This window comes from Cotesia typhae, unplaced genomic scaffold, assembly GCF_013202065.1.
Source record: "Cotesia typhae breed Kobodo isofemale line unplaced genomic scaffold, CoteBio_Ctyphae contig_5, whole genome shotgun sequence".
NCBI lineage: Eukaryota > Metazoa > Arthropoda > Insecta > Hymenoptera > Braconidae > Cotesia > Cotesia typhae.
In genome coordinates this window covers 7578603-7595702 of record NW_027423757.1, presented here as the reverse complement: position 1 = coordinate 7595702, position 17100 = coordinate 7578603, and the positions used below count along the sequence as shown (strand labels likewise).

The 17100-nt window shown below is 29.2% G+C and overlaps 4 protein-coding genes across 5 annotated transcripts; 2 read left to right on the top strand and 2 right to left on the bottom strand.

Annotated features, from left to right (window-relative positions):
• Positions 1-992: 992 nt before the first annotated feature.
• On the bottom strand, positions 993-7848 carry LOC141531236 (uncharacterized). 2 transcript variants are annotated; one of them, XM_074248888.1, is made up of 4 exons: positions 7185-7844; positions 6682-6969; positions 1799-5885; positions 993-1354 (listed from the first exon to the last, which is right to left on the bottom strand). In XM_074248888.1, exons 3-4 carry the CDS (start codon positions 5856-5858, stop codon positions 1335-1337), a joined length of 4080 nt encoding a protein of 1359 aa, XP_074104989.1. In that variant the 5' UTR covers positions 5859-5885; positions 6682-6969; positions 7185-7844; the 3' UTR covers positions 993-1334. The 2 variants fall into 2 exon arrangements, with proteins under 2 accessions (XP_074104989.1, XP_074104988.1); XM_074248887.1 differs by lacking the exon at positions 993-1354 and having other exon boundaries at positions 1361-5885; positions 7185-7848.
• Positions 7849-8223: 375 nt separating this feature from the next.
• LOC141530368 (glycerophosphodiester phosphodiesterase 1) lies at positions 8224-9846 on the bottom strand. Its single transcript, XM_074247428.1, has 5 exons — positions 9778-9846; positions 9481-9656; positions 8851-9052; positions 8556-8785; positions 8224-8365 (listed from the first exon to the last, which is right to left on the bottom strand). Exons 1-5 carry the CDS (start codon positions 9844-9846, stop codon positions 8224-8226), a joined length of 819 nt encoding a protein of 272 aa, XP_074103529.1.
• A 1052-nt stretch (positions 9847-10898) lies between these two features.
• Positions 10899-15600, top strand: Strump (WASH complex subunit strump). Its single transcript, XM_074248907.1, has 10 exons — positions 10899-11237; positions 11306-11408; positions 11475-11666; positions 11735-11949; positions 12013-12379; positions 12458-14195; positions 14253-14436; positions 14513-14733; positions 15111-15264; positions 15342-15600. The coding sequence occupies exons 1-10, from the start codon at positions 11116-11118 to the stop codon at positions 15490-15492; spliced, it is 3447 nt and encodes a 1148-aa protein (XP_074105008.1). The 5' UTR covers positions 10899-11115; the 3' UTR covers positions 15493-15600.
• A 240-nt stretch (positions 15601-15840) lies between these two features.
• On the top strand, positions 15841-17004 carry LOC141531273 (uncharacterized). Its single transcript, XM_074248973.1, has 3 exons — positions 15841-16051; positions 16351-16628; positions 16718-17004. Exons 1-3 carry the CDS (start codon positions 16034-16036, stop codon positions 16776-16778), a joined length of 357 nt encoding a protein of 118 aa, XP_074105074.1. The 5' UTR covers positions 15841-16033; the 3' UTR covers positions 16779-17004.
• Positions 17005-17100: the final 96 nt, after the last annotated feature.

The window sequence follows — 17100 nt, the reverse complement described above, 5'->3', positions numbered from 1 at the left end:
GAAAATTTAATTCAATTGTCAAATTCTTGATATTTGTATAAAAAGAAGAAAGAGTTAATTAAATTAATTATTATTATTATTGATAATTCGCGCAAATTGCTATTGTAAGCTTACTTTGACATCGATTGTTACCTATATGTATATGTACATATATGTAGATCAAAACGATATATATCGCTGTACATAAAGAAAAAAAAAAAAAAAGAATAAGAAACAAAATAAGAAAAAAAAGTTTTTATGCCGTAAATTATCAGTCCATACAAAATAATTTTTTTTAAACTATAAATCTCCCGCTTTTTTTTATGCAAAAATCAAAAATAATTTTTTTGAAAGTTTTTTTTTTGGTTTAATTTTTAATTGAATAAACTTAATTTTAATTAATTTATTATATGTTAGTGATAAATGGTTTTATATATTGAGATATGAATAACGATTGTATAGAGTGATTTAGTTGACAGTGAGCTATCATTTGAAATATTTTTTTTATCTCTCAGCATTAATAATTGCGTGGTATTGATACTTGGAATTTTTGAGTGTTGTGAGTGAGATTAAAATTGACGTCGCGTCGATTTGTGGTCATCGCGCACACACATTACACATTTTAGAGTTTTTTTTTGCTCATTTTAAGTTCCCCGTTTCCATCCTCTTTCTTCTCTTCCTCGGTGTTATCCTCGGGCTTCTTCTTTGTCTCCTTTACGTTCACACTCTCATTTATTCTCTCAATAAATTTTATCTCAAACTCGTAAAGCTATCTTTAAACTTTAAATTTTATTGACGATTAAATGTTTAATAAATATATATTTATATGCTCCATAATTTAAGTATCGTGATTTAATTTTACAATTACATCGTTAATTCATTAATAAATTATTATCAATATTTACATTGTTCAACTAATGTTAGAATACCTTTAAGTTAAAATTAAGATGTTTTTTACATTAAAAAGAAAAAAATTCAATCATTTTTATTTTGTTGATTTATTTATTATTTCAACATACATAAATATAATTAATTAACATATTTGTAAATAAATAACTATCACAAATTTGTAAACAAAAATTTGTGGTCAATAAATAAAATTTTACAGGTAAGAATAAACTTAATTAAAATTTTATTATATTCAAAAAAAAAAAAAAAAAAAACAGTGTGTAGAAATAAAAATTTACAATATTTATTTTATAAATTTCAAAAATAAAATAATAATTAATTAATAATTTATAAATATTAACGGAATAACAATAAATAGTAAAGTAATTCCAACAGTCCGTTGTGAAAAATTCGACATAAAATACACCGGTTGTTTCGTATATATATTTACGTTGTTTTATAAATCATCATAGCGTAGTTTCTCGACCTGCGACATATTTATATACAAAAATGAAATATTTTATTTAGTAAATTACTTTAAAAAATTTAATTTATAATTTATCGTGCAGACAATTACTAAACATCAATTTCATAATTTTTTTAGTGAAAGAAGAAAAAAAAAAAGTAAAAGAAAATAAATGAAAATTTCGTGTAGAAAATAAAAATAAACAATCAAGCGGGCAAGTGAAAATGAAATTGAAAAAATAAATTTTCATTAACAAAAACAGCGGCAACAAAAGAAAAATTTAATATATGCACACATAAACATAAATATAAATTCACAGTGCAGCTATTATTGTTATCAACAGTGTTAGACACAGGGACCACAAGGCAATAGAGTACGTCGAGAAGCAGTTAGTAGAAAAGCAAGCATTAATTATTGGTTGGATAAATGCCTGGGCTAAAATGCCGGAATTTCCAGTATTCTCACCTCTGCAAGTTTTTTCGGTGTCATCTTTTTGGCCAGCATGAACCTCCAGCTCACTGGGATTAAGATCCGTCGTCTCTGGTTGTTTCAATGCGGGCGGCTCTTTTTTGTCATAACCAGCTGCAGCAACGTCTACTCCATCATCTATATTGGTATGGCTATCAGAACTAATCAGATTTTTAAAATCATTATCAAAATTATTATCATTATTGAGCTTGTTAGAATCACATGATAAATAAGGCACTTGTTTATCCAGATGAAATTCTTTAGCGTTTGGTTGTTTATCATCATCACAATCAACATCATTATTACAGGCATGATAATCAACGTGACTGTTATCATAATCATCGGGGCTTATATTATCTTGAGCGTCGTTTGATGGCACTAACTTAACAACCGACTCCAGTGACTCTTTGTTTGAATTATACGACTCACAAGAAGCTTCTGTATCGATCACTTTTGTCCCCGTTTCATCGTCAATGTTTAATTTTAACAGTTGATCGGGTTCTTTATACTCGGACTTTGTGTCATCCTTTATCTCCTTTATCATTTTTTCTAGTTCTTCTTTATCCATCCTAATTTTCTCCTTCACTTCGTTTCCTTTTCCTTTACCTTTTGCTTTACCGTCTTCTTCATCTTCAATCACCTTTTTGTTAATCTTAAGACTTTCATCCTCCCCCAAAAGCTCTTCCCACTCGATGAATTCGGAAAGAGAATTTCTGTTTGACCCCAAAAGCATCGCATTGCTCTTTGCTTCCTCCACGCTCTTTTTAACCTTCTCCGATGTTTTTTTGATAAGACTCTCTAAATTATGACAAAGTTGCTTGTACTCTGATAATTCTTGATCACTAGACGGTTCAATTACTTTTTCATTTGTATCAACAACCTCACCACCATCATCACCCTCATCAACATCTACGTCAAAACTTCCACCATCATAGTACGGAGATGACAAAGTCCTACATTTTTTATTAAACGTTTGACAATTTTCCATTTCCATAAATTCTCTCTCACATGATTGCCTTCTTAAAACTTTACCGTCCTCTTCGTTGGGCACACAGACTTGAATTTTAGCCTGATACAAACTCTTAGGCCGATTTCCATTAATGTCCAATTCCGAATTTTTATCCTTACCATCAAAATCATTATTATTATAATTTCCAATTGACAAATCTCCAACGCTGCTGGAACTAATCAAAGCTCCATCTTGTGGAAATAATTTTGAAGAATTAACTTTTGTAAATTCTTTGTACCAGGCATGATGATCATCATTGCTTTTGTCAATAATTCCATACAAATCCGCAGAAAGTGATCGTACAGCTCGTTTCTTTTTTAAGTCACAGTTACCAGCAAGAATATTTCTACTCATAGACTCTCTGGTCGGCACAAAGGTTATGTTGTTCATAGAATTAGCAAATTTATTTTTACCATTGGTATCTTTACGCAGATTACGAAACGCTAAATCATCAGTAACAATATCCGGTTCATTTTTTGGTATATATAGTGATGAGCGGGTGTGTTTAATTTTCGGCTCAACATGCAAATAATCACTTTCAGCAGCTGCTGTAACTGGTCCAAGTGGTATACCAAATGGTGGCTGTGGTTCAATAACTCTCAGAGTATTATTTGCATGGGTTATATTCCGATAAACAACGTCATCAAGCGTTAAATCCGGTGTACCACGTCGTTGGTTCTTTGGTTTTTCATTATTACAACTAACATTAATATAGTTACCTAGCAAATAATTGTTGTCAATTTGATATTCACGATCCCTGTATGAGAGTAAGCTTGGTGAGGCAGCCAAATAACTGACTCTTGACAATGAACTTTGACTGGGATCCACCGAAGCCGAGCGTTCCGGTTGATGCATTCGTCTATAAGCCATATCGTCTTTAAGTCTCGGTTCATCATCGTTATTATTATTACTATTATTATTATTATTATGACTATGACTGTTATTATGATTATTATTATTATTACTGTAGTTGTCGTGACGATCGAAATTCACATTACGCCATAAATTTAACTCGTACGACGACGCTGCGGACGGAGACGGGGACGGCGAAGACGACGACGACGTGTCCAATGAACTTTTTATTGATCCACCTATACCTGCTTTAGCTGCCGCCGTAATAGCAATTTTATCCCTGTATTCTTCCATACTGCGCTGCTCCGCACGATCCAACAGATCCTCGTCTTCATTTAAATGTAAACTATTGTAAATAGTCTCTAATTCAATTAGCGCTTCTTCTAAATTTTTCGAGTGTCTTCGCTTTTCCAATGGCTGCTCGTAAATACTTTTATACCCTTTCATTTTCGGCACGATTTTCTTCTTTATTTTAGGCACTATCGGGTCCTCGGGCATTTTATCCTCGGCTTCGTGACTCTTCTTGCTAAAAGTATTATTATTATTATTATTATTATTATTATTATTATTATTATTAATGCTACTACTATTATTATTTTTGTACAACAAAAAAGGCTCGCTTATCGGGTGCCTCACAACCCGACGATTGCAGCAGCGATGTCTGCGTTTGGGTGTCGCATAAATACGATCCAGCGAATTATAGTTAACATTACTCTCACAGGGTAGCAATTGTTGACTATAACTATGATTATGATTATGATGATTATGACTACAGCCACTGCAAGAATTAGTTTCAGTAAAAATATCTAAATCCAAGTGGTGAGAGTGTCTAGCACTAGTAACTAGGTGTAAACGGGACACAGAAGTCGATCGCGGTGGCGGTTGTGGTGCTAATACAGATGCAGATCCCGGTGATACTGACGATGATGCAGGTGCTGGCGGTGGAGGACTTTTGTTGTCTACATGACAATTAATCCCACGTGATTTATTATAGTTACTCGTTGCCGTTGTTAGTTTAGCTTCGTGTGGTTGTGGCCAAGCATACTCGTTGTTAAATACTTCAGTGTCATTTAAACCATGTAAATTGTCACTTTGATACTTAATGTTATCGTTATAATTATTCGGATACACGTGTAAGAGATTCTGTTCACTACAAAATGCTTGATAGTATGGCGGTTTTAACAATAAATTATTATTATTCGTTGTAGTCCATAAATTATTTGTTGACGGTAGTGTATCAGCCTTTTTTTTAATAATTCCATTATTACTATTGCTATTACTATTATTATAATTATAATTATAATTATTACTATGACTTTGTAATACAGGCGATAAATGATGGTAAATTGGATGAATTCTAACATCAATATTACCATCATGATCATCAATGGTATCGTCACGATAAAATCGTTTCATATATCTTACAGTACGAGCTCCACGTGTTTTTTTATTAATTTCAATTAATCTACGATGATAATAATAATTATTATTATTATTATGGTGATGATGAAGATGATGATGATGATGATAAATACTATCTTCACTTTGGATTCTCATTAATGAATTATTAGGATTAGAAGCAGCAGCGGGTGCGGTGATATTTGCATTTCCATTAACGATTGAGTTTGTATTGATGTAACAATTGCTGTTACTATTATTACTAGATTTATAATGGCTGTGTTCATCGTCGGTACTACTGTCACCGTAATAACGATCACGTTTGGCTTGTATGCGTGCCTTAAGACGATTTCTACGGCTGTATTTACTCCCGGTATCTGAACTTTCACTGTTACGTGACTGTATTGTTGCTGGTGGTGCTACCGCTGATGTTGAAGCATTTGATAAATTCATTGAATCTGTTGATTCATGTTTCTTAGTAGCGTTACCAGTAGTTTGTTTGTTGTAATTATTATAAGATTTATCTCTATCTGCTGCTTTGGACGGGTTTGTCTGAACATTCTTAACTTGCTCACTGTAATAAATAGTTGGGTTCGGCGTTAAAGACAACAATGAATTTGATTGCTCCGACGAAGTTGTTTGTTTTGATTTACGTTTGAGTAACCCAGCGAATGTCCATTTTTTTTCTTTTTTTTTTTCCGGTTGCGATTCGGTTGATGATTTTTGCGGTGCTGCATTTTCTTCCGTTACTTTTACTTTAGCTTCTGTGTTTTTTCCTCTACATCGCCACTTTTCCATTGATAAATATTTATGACTGATTTATTTCTGAAAATATACAATAATACTGAAGTTTAGCAGTCAGCTGTTAATTTAAAAAATTTTTTTAATAAATCAATTACAATAAAAAAATGCTTCTAAAAATTTTCACTTGTAATTTTTATTAATTATTGCATGTGAAACTTTTTGATTTAATTTTTTTATAATAATTTAATTGCTGTAAATATCTAAAAAAATTATTGTAATAAGAAGTTTAATTTCTTTTTGCAATAAATTAAATTAAAATTTTTTTACTTCCTAAATATTTCACTAAACAATCTTATTTTTTTATCAGTTATTTTCACACTTTGATAATTTTTATTTGTCATTTTTTTTTTATCTATTCGGCTATTTTATCAGATTTATTATCAAAACATTGATTTATATCCTATTATGACTCAAAAGTTTAATTATTAAAAAAAATCTAATTTTTATAAAACTAATAAAAAATTTTTTATTTAATTATGGTGCTTCCTTAATAATATATACCATAAATATTTAAATAAGAGAAAAAAAAAAAACTACATAAATACGCTCCAGATTTATAAATATATATTTACTCCAAAAAGAAAAAATGATGAGTGACATTAATGACGGTATGAATCTAGAAAGATAAAAGTATCTAAAAATAAAAAAAGAAAATAATTACCTATAGAAATATATGTCAATAACTATGTAGTAATACACAGTGTCTATTTACGAGGAAATATAATATAATATAACATAATATAATATACAATATAACATAATGTTAACGTATAATGTATAATAATGCAGGTAAGACATTTAAGTAAATATAACTTACAATATGTAATGATAAATTTAAAAACCCGTGGCCTTGAGTTCTCATTTATAGGTGTTGGTATGTATTGAAAGTGACCTCGAAACAAATAATTTTTTAACAATCCTCCGGGCTACGGATCTCCCATTTTAAATTTCCTTACTTTATTTTCGAGCGTTACTCAAATATGATACAGGTAGTGGAGTACAAACTCATCAAAAACTCATCCAACATACTTCTCGTTTAAAACCCGTCGCATATATACTGTTATATATACCTGCCGCCAACCAAGTATATAAAAATAATCACAACCTAAATACAAAAAAAGAAAACAGTTGTATTATAAAACGATTAAAAAAAAAAAAAAAAAAAAAAAAAAAAAAAAAAAAAATCCGAGAAATAAACTCGGAAATTGTAAATTAAATTATCATTCATATCGATTGACATGACTGAAATGCTTTGGAGTACAAATTTATAAATATAAATTTGCTTGTACTTAAAAATAAATTCATTGATGATTTACTTACTTATTGTTATTAAGTGACGATTGTTTTTTTTATATATAATTGTTGTAATGACGTATTGAACACAAAAACATACTCTCTTATTATTTATACCTGTACGTATGTAAATATATAACCTAACTATACATATATATTTTTGTTGGTAAAAATGTAGGTATAGAAACGTAACCTCTTTAGTTGGAGGACGGTAAGACACTGAGAACCGAGACCTGACGGCTAAACATTGAGAACTGGGGAAAAAAATGAGAATATAAACTCGAATGGAGTCAAGACGTGTTGAACCGAATGCTGGTGAAGAACTAACCAGAACTAACTACTGTGCGACCGTTGTCTCCTCACATGCAGTCTTATGTTTACGTCATATTATCAACACAACTCATGAGTTTTATTTTACTTGTATGCATACGTAGGAACAACAACCGAAGCACTTTTTCTTAATATACTAGTTGTGGGTGGATTAAATTTGTAACACGATCACCATTTAATAATCCTACACGTATTTAAAAATTAATTTCTAGAAAGAAGAAATTTTTATTTCTCTTTAATGCACATATATTTATTCTCATTGATTGAACTAATCTTGTATTTAAATTCATTTGTCCTCAATCTTAATTACAATCAGTATTTACGCTTTTTATTAATTATATAATTTTTTTTTATTAGTACGTCCTTAAAATTATTTTTAATACACTTTTTTATAAATTTGTTTTGTTATTGCTTGTACAATTGATTATTTGTTAGAAAATTTACAAATATTTTTCAAATAAATAGATAATACTCATATTTAATATATGTTTATAAAGCAATTAATATTTTTTTAAAGCATTTTTTGTTTAAATAAATTATTAGACTAGAAGATTATGTAATAAAAATGATAAAAAATATTTTTTATGGAATAATTAAAAAATTGTATGCTGAAGGTACAATTAATACTGTTAACACTAAATGTGCAGTTATATATTAATATATAAGTTTTAAAAACTTATAAGTAAAAAAGCTAGTGACGGAGCTGCTTTATATAATTATTAATTATTAATAATTATTATGTAATTTTTTCAGTTAGTAAAGTATCTGTTAAATAAGTTACTTTGAGTATCTTTGTATAGTGAATTTTTTCAGACGGCAAATTGATAGGCCATGCGATTACTCTCACTCCTCGGCTCTTCCATTCTTCAATTATGTGCCTGTAACATAATTCAAACATTAATTATTATTTAATTCGCAATTTCTCTGTACATTCATTCGCTCGTTAAATGATTTAGTTTAAAGTACTTGATTTATATCATTTAATTCTCAGCATTTAATGGATGTACTTATTTACTATCATTACTATTATCATTATTCTTTTTTTTTTTTTTTTTTTTTTATACGTACGGACTAATTATATCTTTGTGCAATAATACACAAGAGATCCCGAGTATGAAATATGTAAAACGTGTTAATGCCCACTCGTGTAAAATATCGAGTGTAAAAATGAGTAAATTTTTGACAAAACTTTTTGTGCGTGTTAAACCATGTTCTCTTGAACTTTCTTCAGCAATTCCCAAAAATACTTTTGGTTCGAATGCTAAACATGTCACAATTTTTGGATCGCGTCTTCTTATCTGTAAATAAATAATTTAATTTAGTAAATTGAATTTTTTTTACATAATATATTCTAAAGACTTACCATATAAATAGTAACAGGAAAACAACTTGTTATCCACGCCTTTTCATACAGCTTTGGATATTTTTTATAGGCATCTAGTATTATTTGAACAAAGTCTAAATTTGAATCTTTTACGTCAATAACAATATTAAGATCGTTGTTTAAACATTGTTCTATTGCTTCGTTTAATGATAATATTCTTTCACCACCTTTGAATGTTTCTCTGTAAATAAACCCTCATCATTATAATTATTATTATTATTTTATTGATACATGTATTTGTTTTGTAGTAAGACCCCTTGACCTTTTATATATATAATGTTTACTTATTTAATGAATTAAAAATCGTTATCATTAACAATAAAACAAGAACAATCCATATTGATACAGCTATTTATGAATTTTATCTTATAAAAATATGTAAATAATTTTTTACGTCATTATTGACGTATAATTGTAAATATTTATTCATATAATTTGTTTACTGACTTATTAATTGACTAAAGATTTTTTAATAATTATTCAGAGATTAAAAAGTATAAAATTAGACTAAAAGCTTTACATTATTTATTTTCAGTTTAATATTATTGATATGTGTTAAAAAAAAATGTATTTACTTATATCAATGACAAATTCATTTTATTTAATTACCTGAGTGGATGATTACAACTAATATCTAAGTCTTTTAATTCATCCCAAGTCATGTCTTTAATAACACCAATTTTGCCGGTAAGTCTTTCAATGGTTTCATCATGAAATATGATAGGAATGTTGTCCTTTGTACGCCTTAGGTCAATTTCAACTGTATTACAGCCTTTAGCTTTACACTGAAAAATATAAAAATTAATTATTCAATTGAATAACTTGTTAATTAATCAATTAACCAAGAACAATTAACAGAAAGTTAGTAATATTAATATAAAAAATTAAGTATTAAAATAAAATTACATTATTGAAAGCCGATAAACTATTTTCTGGATAATCGTATCCTCCACCTCGATGGCCAATTACTCTCATGCAAAATTCATTATTTGTTAATTTATCACCATTATTTATAGAATTATTATTATGATGATGATTATCTGACAGTAACGTCAACTTGTCATCGGTTGTTTTTAAATTACTAGGGTCCACACCCAATACTTTATTAACTATTTTTTTGTCAGGTGGTGGATTTTTTAATACCCACGATAAAATAACAATTATTAATGTGCCCCATAAAATCCATGGAATTGAAAAATAATAGAGTATACTAATTAAAATATACCAAAATGCTTGGAGATAGATCCATAAAGCTGCACTATCGAATAATGTTTTCAATATATCAGACATTTTTTCTTACATAAGTTTTAATTATTAATAATACTTTAGTATTTGATCAAAATTTTAAATGAACTATTAGTTATTTTAAATCATTAATTAATAATTTCATCTTTTGTTTAGTATTAATTAACATTCAATTTACGTGTGAAATTTTTAATTACAATTCACAGTAGGTTACTTCAATATTTTTTAAATTATCAACTTATTCAATGTTTTAGGCAGTAAATATTAATTTTAAAAATTATAAATAAATAAAATTTATATAAAAATAATTTGAAAAGATAAATTATAACTTTTTTAATCACTAAAAACACTGGGGTAATTTCTTTGTTTTTTAAAGCTTACGTTTGTTACTAGGATACGAATCTAGGGAGAATTTAGGGAAATTTTTTATTACTGAAGTTAATGCTGAGCTGTCAAAGTTAAATTTTATTTGTGTTTTGTAAGATTTTAAGTATATTCAAAAATAATAAATAACTCACTTGTTATTTATTAAATAAATTAATTAAATAAATGTAATATATAAAAATAATAATAATTATTTAATATTTACACACAACGACGAATGTTTTGAATTTGAAATGCCTCCTAGTGGTTATTTCTCACACTTCTCAAATTATCCAATTTTATCAACAGTGATAAAATAGAAATAGAAAAATGAATTGACAGATAAAAACAATGACACTGAAGTTGACAGATATAAAAATTTTTTAGATATTTATAGCAATTAAATCATTATAAAAAAATTAAATTAAAAAGTTTCACATGTAAAAATTAATAAAAATTACAAGTAAAAATTTTTAGAAGGATTTTTTTATTGTAATTGATTTATTAAAAAAACTTTTAAAATTAACAGCTGATTGCTAACTTCAATATTATTAAAAACATTAACAATGTTATATTTTTTTTTATTGTTAATAATTAATAATATTCGTAAGTACAGTGATTAAATATTTATTTAAAATGAGTGACTTTTTAACCGCAAACAATATTTGCGGCCAAAGTTTGCTGCGACTTGTATCGCGAGGTAATGCCATAATTGCTGAATTGATGAGATTAAAAGATTATGTTCCGCCAGTATTTAGGTTTGTAATTATTTTTAATTGACAATTAAATATATTTTTTATTATTGAAACATGGTTTTGTATTGTAGATTGGAATCTAAGCGTCACCTCCAAAAGTATGGGTCAATTATTATGGACTTTGCTTATTTCAAAGCCGCCAATGTTAATGAACAGAAAATTGAAAATGATAATGTAAGTTATTCAGTAATTTCTAAAAATTGTAAAAGTGTAATAATTATTTGAAAATTTTGATTTCAGACTCTTCAGGAACTTGACGAAAATTTAAGAGACAATTACACTGATGTACTAACAAGAATTTACTTAGCTTTTGAAAGTATCCACAAATATATTACTGATTTTAATGCTTACATAGATGAGCTAGATGATGGCCATTATATTCAGCAATCTGTCGAAACTGTGATGCTTAACGAAGAAGGAAGGCAGTTGATGGTTTGTCATTTTATGTTTTATAAATTTCAATAAAAGAATCATATTTATTTTTATTTTAAACTTTCTAGTGTGAAGCAGTCTATTTGTACGGAGTGATGTTGCTTTTGGTAGATCATCAGTTTGAAGGTCACGTACGTGAGAGACTTTTGGTATCTTATTACCGGTATAATGCTCAGAGATCATCATCAACTCGAGTAGATGACGTCTGTACTCTACTAAGATCAACAGGATTTTCTAAATCATCAGCTAAACGTCCTCCAAACTATCCTGAAGATTACTTTGGGTATTTTAATACATATCACAATATTTAATAATTTTTTAACTTAATACTGTTATAATATTTCAGGAGGGTGCCAATTAAATCAAAGTTCATAGACTTGTTGATTGGTCGTTTAAGATCAGACGAAATTTATAGTCAATCTTTAGCATTTCCTAATCCAGAGCATCGTAGTATAGCTTCAGCAAATCAAGCTGCGATGCTGGTTATTATTTTATCATTTCAGCCGTCAATTTTGCACAATAGTTCTGCAGCAATGCGTGAAATAGTTGACAGATTTTTTCCTGATAACTGGGTGATAAGTATCTATATGGGAATCGTTTTAAATCTTTGTGACTGGTGGTTACCCTACAAAGCAGCACGTACAGCTTTGAACAATACTTTAGAGACTGCTAACATCAAGAAAATAGCTCAAACTTATGGACTAAAAATAAAAGTAAGTAAAAACAAGCTATTGTAAATTTAATAGATTATTATTATTATTGTTCAGGCAATAAAATTACTTAATTTATAGAAATTGATAACAGAAACTGAAAAATTACAACTAGCCGTGACGTTAGATGAGAATGAAATAGAATCAGTAATAAAATTGATCCGTGAATGCAATGTATCACTCCATTGGATGCTTTTGCATACAACTGTACCAACAGTTCTACGAGAAGAATCAAAGCGTTCTCGGCTATTACGACAGCAAGTGATCAATGAAAGTAAATATACTCCTGAAGAATGCTTGAAACTATTATTGAGCACCGCTCAAATAGAACAAGACGTCAAACAGATTTACAAACAGTTGTTGCATGACAAAGAGTCCAAATGGAGTGAGAATAAAAACACGTGTGTCGAAAGAATCAATGACCTAGCACAGGTATTGGAGACTAACAAGCACGTCGACAGTGCAGAAACAAATGAATGCTTAAAAATGTGGTTCAAAGAAATCAGCGCTCACGTGAGCTCACTTCAGCAAGAGGACGGTAGAAAGATAGCTCAGTTACTTCAAGCGCTCGAGGAAGTTCAAGAGTTTCACCAGCTTGAAAACAATCTACAGGTGTCTCAGTATTTAAATGACACACGCGAGATTTTACACAACATGCTACGAACCGGTAGTATAACGGAAGACACGATGATTGCCTTGAATATATTGACGGACTGCTGCTACGCTTGGAATATCATGGAAACTTTTATTGATATAATGCAGAATAATATCAAGAAAAATCCTCCTACTGTTATTAAATTAAAAGCGTTGTTCCTAAAAATGGCTTCGGCTTTAGAGATGCCATTGCTGAGAATCAATCAAGCACGCAGCGCAGATTTGTCCTCTGTTTCACAGTATTACAGTCGGGAATTAGAAAGTTATGCGCGTCGAGTGCTGCAAATTATTCCAGAGACTGTTTTTGGATTACTGGCGCAAATAGTCCACTTGGAGACGAATGTTTTTAAAGAGATACCTATGAAACTGTACAAAGATAAATTAAAGGACTACGCGCAGCTGGATGAACGTCTGCAAATGGCCAAATTGACTTACGCTGTTTCGGTATTTACTAAAGGAGTTTTGTCACTGAGAAGCGTCTCTCTAGGAGTACTCAGAGTTGATTCCCACAGATTATTAGAAGACGGAATTCGCCAGGAATTGGCTAAAAAAATAACAATTGCTCTTCACAATGGTCTGACATTCGACAATAAATCCAAAGCTAGCCTCGTTGAAAAATTAAATGACTTGGCTAACGTGATGGATGGCTATCGCAAGTCTTTTCAATATATTCAAGACTACATAAATATCAACAGCTTGAAAATATGGCATGAAGAAATAACGTTTATTATCAATGCAGCGTTAGAGGATGAGTGCAAGAATTCAACGTGGATGCCGAGTAAATCCTGGAAGATGTTGATTACCGATGACAAACAGGATTATTCTAGTCTTGTAGAGGCTAATGGAGGTGGTACTTTTATGGGTAGACTCGCCAAGGAATTGATACGCGTGACAGATCCAAAAACTACTGTCTACATTGAGCATGCGTTAGCATGGTATGATTTGAAAAGCCAGAATGAAATTTTGAATTACAAAGTTTTCTCTATGGTACTGATGGCAATAGGCACTCCTGGCTTGCATGGACTCGATAAATTATTGTCGCATTTTATTACGATGGAATTGAAAAATTTATTCAAATATGTTGACCATGGGGTACGAGATAAAAGCTGGGGAGCTATGATCGATGAATGTGGAGCTATTATTCAAAATATTGAGTACTGTAGAAGTAAGTACTTATTTAGTTTATTTATATTAATAGATATTAATTTTTTATTCCTTACAGATAATCCAGGGAAACTTTATTCGAGTGTAACGAATCATTCGAGCAAAATATGGCCTTATATGATAGAATGTTTGTTAAAAATAGGCCACTACCAATTATTGAGGAATAAAATTAGCTATGAATTAAATACTGCTTGTAAATTTGAGGCCAAACACGTGGAATCAGCACTGAGAACATTAAACCTGTAAGAATTTTGAGTAGTAGCTATTTATTGGTAATTAAATAGATAAAAATGATTATTTTTGTACTGATATTTACAGAGCGGTACTTGATGAGTTACGTAAAAAGCCTGATGATTGTCTGACAACTCAAGAAGAGCGTGATTTTATTCATGAATTGAGTATTAGACTCGACTGGACTGGCATCAGCGATCCTCTTAATAAGACATATTTAAAATTATCGAGTTTAAATAATTTGGATCTTTTATTATTTTTGTTCACGATTTCGTATTTGCACAAGCTTCATTACTGCAAAAATACAGGTATTTATTTTTTGATTACTCCATTAAATAAATTAAGTAAATTATTTATCGGAATTATAATTAGGTGAGTAGAGTAATAGATTAATTAAGATGAGTAGTGTTGTCAAGGTCAATTTAGTCTAGACGCAGCTTACTGAGAATACGCCTAGACAGACGTCAGTTTGACGAATAATATAAATAATCAGATAGGAATTCATTTTGAAATAGAATTTATATTGATCTATTTGTAGGTATGGTATCATTCAAATTCAATTTACTGAAAGTACTGAAGATACAAATCATGAATAAACCAACTGATTTAAATTCATAAAAATAAAACTTACAATCATTCATTTCCTATCGTATGGTTTTATTTTATTTTTATTTATATATTTCAGCTAGTCTTCTCAGCAAGAAAACTCAAGATTCCATCGATGCTGTTGTTTTTACAATAGGCGTTCAAACATTCCTGCGGCAATTTTCTAATGATATTTTTAATAATTACATAACATATCTCTGTAAATATGTCTTATCCTTTGTGTCAAGCGACAGGTATAAATTTTTAAATTAAAAAAATTTTATAACATTTCAATTTCATTATTAATAATTATTATTATTTTTGTTTTTAGTGGAAAAATGGGAAGTGAATGGGAGTCAGAAGGCACGACTATTTTGTACTACTTGCAATTAATATCAAAGTATGCAAACATACCAAAATCGGCAATATTTGAAACAATTCCGGTCATCATTTTAGACCAGTACAAGCAAGTGATAAAATAGAATAAATTTAGTTATAATAATGAAATAAAAATACAATGAAAATATGTATATAATTATGATTTATATTTTATGAGAGTCAAAATAATTAAATAATATATAAAATAATTATTGGGCAATTTTTCCAACTATTTAATTAAATTAAAGTGATGAGTATATGGATATTAATATGTTGAGCAGTATATGGATGCGCGTGTGTGGGGAAAACATTAGTTGCCACAGTAGTTAAACTCTGCAGAGGATCAAAGTGGGTATTGAATGAAATAAAATGTAACGAAGATGTAGTAGGCGTGATACATAATCGAGTACATCGGCGGCAAATGCACCAGCGGCTGCTTGCGGTAGGCGGCTGCACGCCGTTCATCGGCGACAACTGCGGTAGCCGCTGTACACAGTTGTTGGTTCGTCCTACAAAAAGGACTCACTATCGAATCGGGTTCTCAGTTGCAAATAGAATAATTCCAATACCGATTATTTAAAAAAAAAAGTGTAGTTTTTATATCACTGTTCAGTATCTATTAGTTATGCTGTATTCAAATTCTCAATGAAGTCTCGCAAAAAGGTGGATATTTATTTTTAAATATATTATTATTGATAAATAATTAATTTATTATTTGTATGTTCAATTATTTTAGTTGACATAGAATGTTTAAGGTGTGACTGTGCGTGTTTTATGTCATACTAATTTCTCCGAAAAATAGTTTATTACTTCTATGTAATTATCGAAAATTATATAGAAGATATAGGTTTATTATTTATTTTTATTATACTTACTTTTGTATATAATTTTATTTTTTTAATTATTTATTATAATTATAAATGATGGAAATTAATTTATAATTTTTTTTTTCTTTAATTCAGAAAATAATGCGTTTAATATTGGTGATTACAATTGCAATTTTTGGAGGATTTACTGTCGCATCACAAGACATCAGTTCATTTCGTGATTCATCATCTTACATTATGAGAGTTCGTCCTAAGACACGTATGGGTAGTTCACGGCCATTTCCTCTAGTAGAACTTCCACTATCGACAGCAATTGGTTTTGGTAAACGTAATAAAAATTACTTGACAACTAATTTAGAGCCAAAAATGAAGCGTATTCTTCGTGGTATTTCCACGCACAATAACTCTCGCCAGTAAGTATTGACCTTATCATCACTCTCATAGCAATAATAAAAATAAAAAAAAATTTTTTTAACAAAAAACAATGATATTGTTTTAATAGAACTCCAATTTATTGGCTTGCCAAGCTTGTAAGAAGATATTCGGGACTCGAAACAGAATAAAGTGTCAAGTATTCAGTTTTCATGACATTTAACCAGCTTTCAACTAGTGAATATATATTTTCAATTTAAATTACCATAGTTATCAAGCGTATTTCTGTATGTTATATTTTATAAGTATTAAATTTTCGTTTTAATTATTATGATTGTAATTACTCTTTATTTATCAATCTACATGTACTTTAATAAAGGTTTGCGGTTAATAAATAAATTGTACGTGAAATTGAAATTTCATTCAATAGTATTCATTAAAATTTATTTTTTAAAATCTCAATATTTTTTACTAATTAAAACATTTAAATGCTAGTGATATTTTTCCTAACAT

What these genes read in the sequence shown, in the direction of transcription:
- LOC141531236 (XM_074248887.1), bottom strand. Translation starts at nt 5,858, where the DNA reads ATGGAAAAGTGGCGATGTAGAGGAAAAAACACAGAAGCTAAAGTAAAA.
- Strump (XM_074248907.1), top strand. Translation starts at nt 11,116, where the DNA reads ATGAGTGACTTTTTAACCGCAAACAATATTTGCGGCCAAAGTTTGCTG. An exon ending in TATCCTGAAGATTACTTTGG is followed by an intron (nt 11,950 to 12,012) that starts GTATTTTAATAC and finishes ATAATATTTCAG; the next exon opens with GAGGGTGCCAATTAAATCAA. An exon ending in AAATATTGAGTACTGTAGAA is followed by an intron (nt 14,196 to 14,252) that starts GTAAGTACTTAT and finishes TATTCCTTACAG; the next exon opens with ATAATCCAGGGAAACTTTAT.
- LOC141530368 (XM_074247428.1), bottom strand. Translation starts at nt 9,846, where the DNA reads ATGAGAGTAATTGGCCATCGAGGTGGAGGATACGATTATCCAGAAAAT. An exon ending in AGTTGTAATCATCCACTCAG is followed by an intron (nt 9,053 to 9,480) that starts GTAATTAAATAA and finishes GTTTATTTACAG; the next exon opens with AGAAACATTCAAAGGTGGTG. An exon ending in CACAAAGATATAATTAGTCC is followed by an intron (nt 8,366 to 8,555) that starts GTACGTATAAAA and finishes ATTATGTTACAG; the next exon opens with GCACATAATTGAAGAATGGA.
- LOC141531273 (XM_074248973.1), top strand. An exon ending in ACGCACAATAACTCTCGCCA is followed by an intron (nt 16,629 to 16,717) that starts GTAAGTATTGAC and finishes TTGTTTTAATAG; the next exon opens with AACTCCAATTTATTGGCTTG.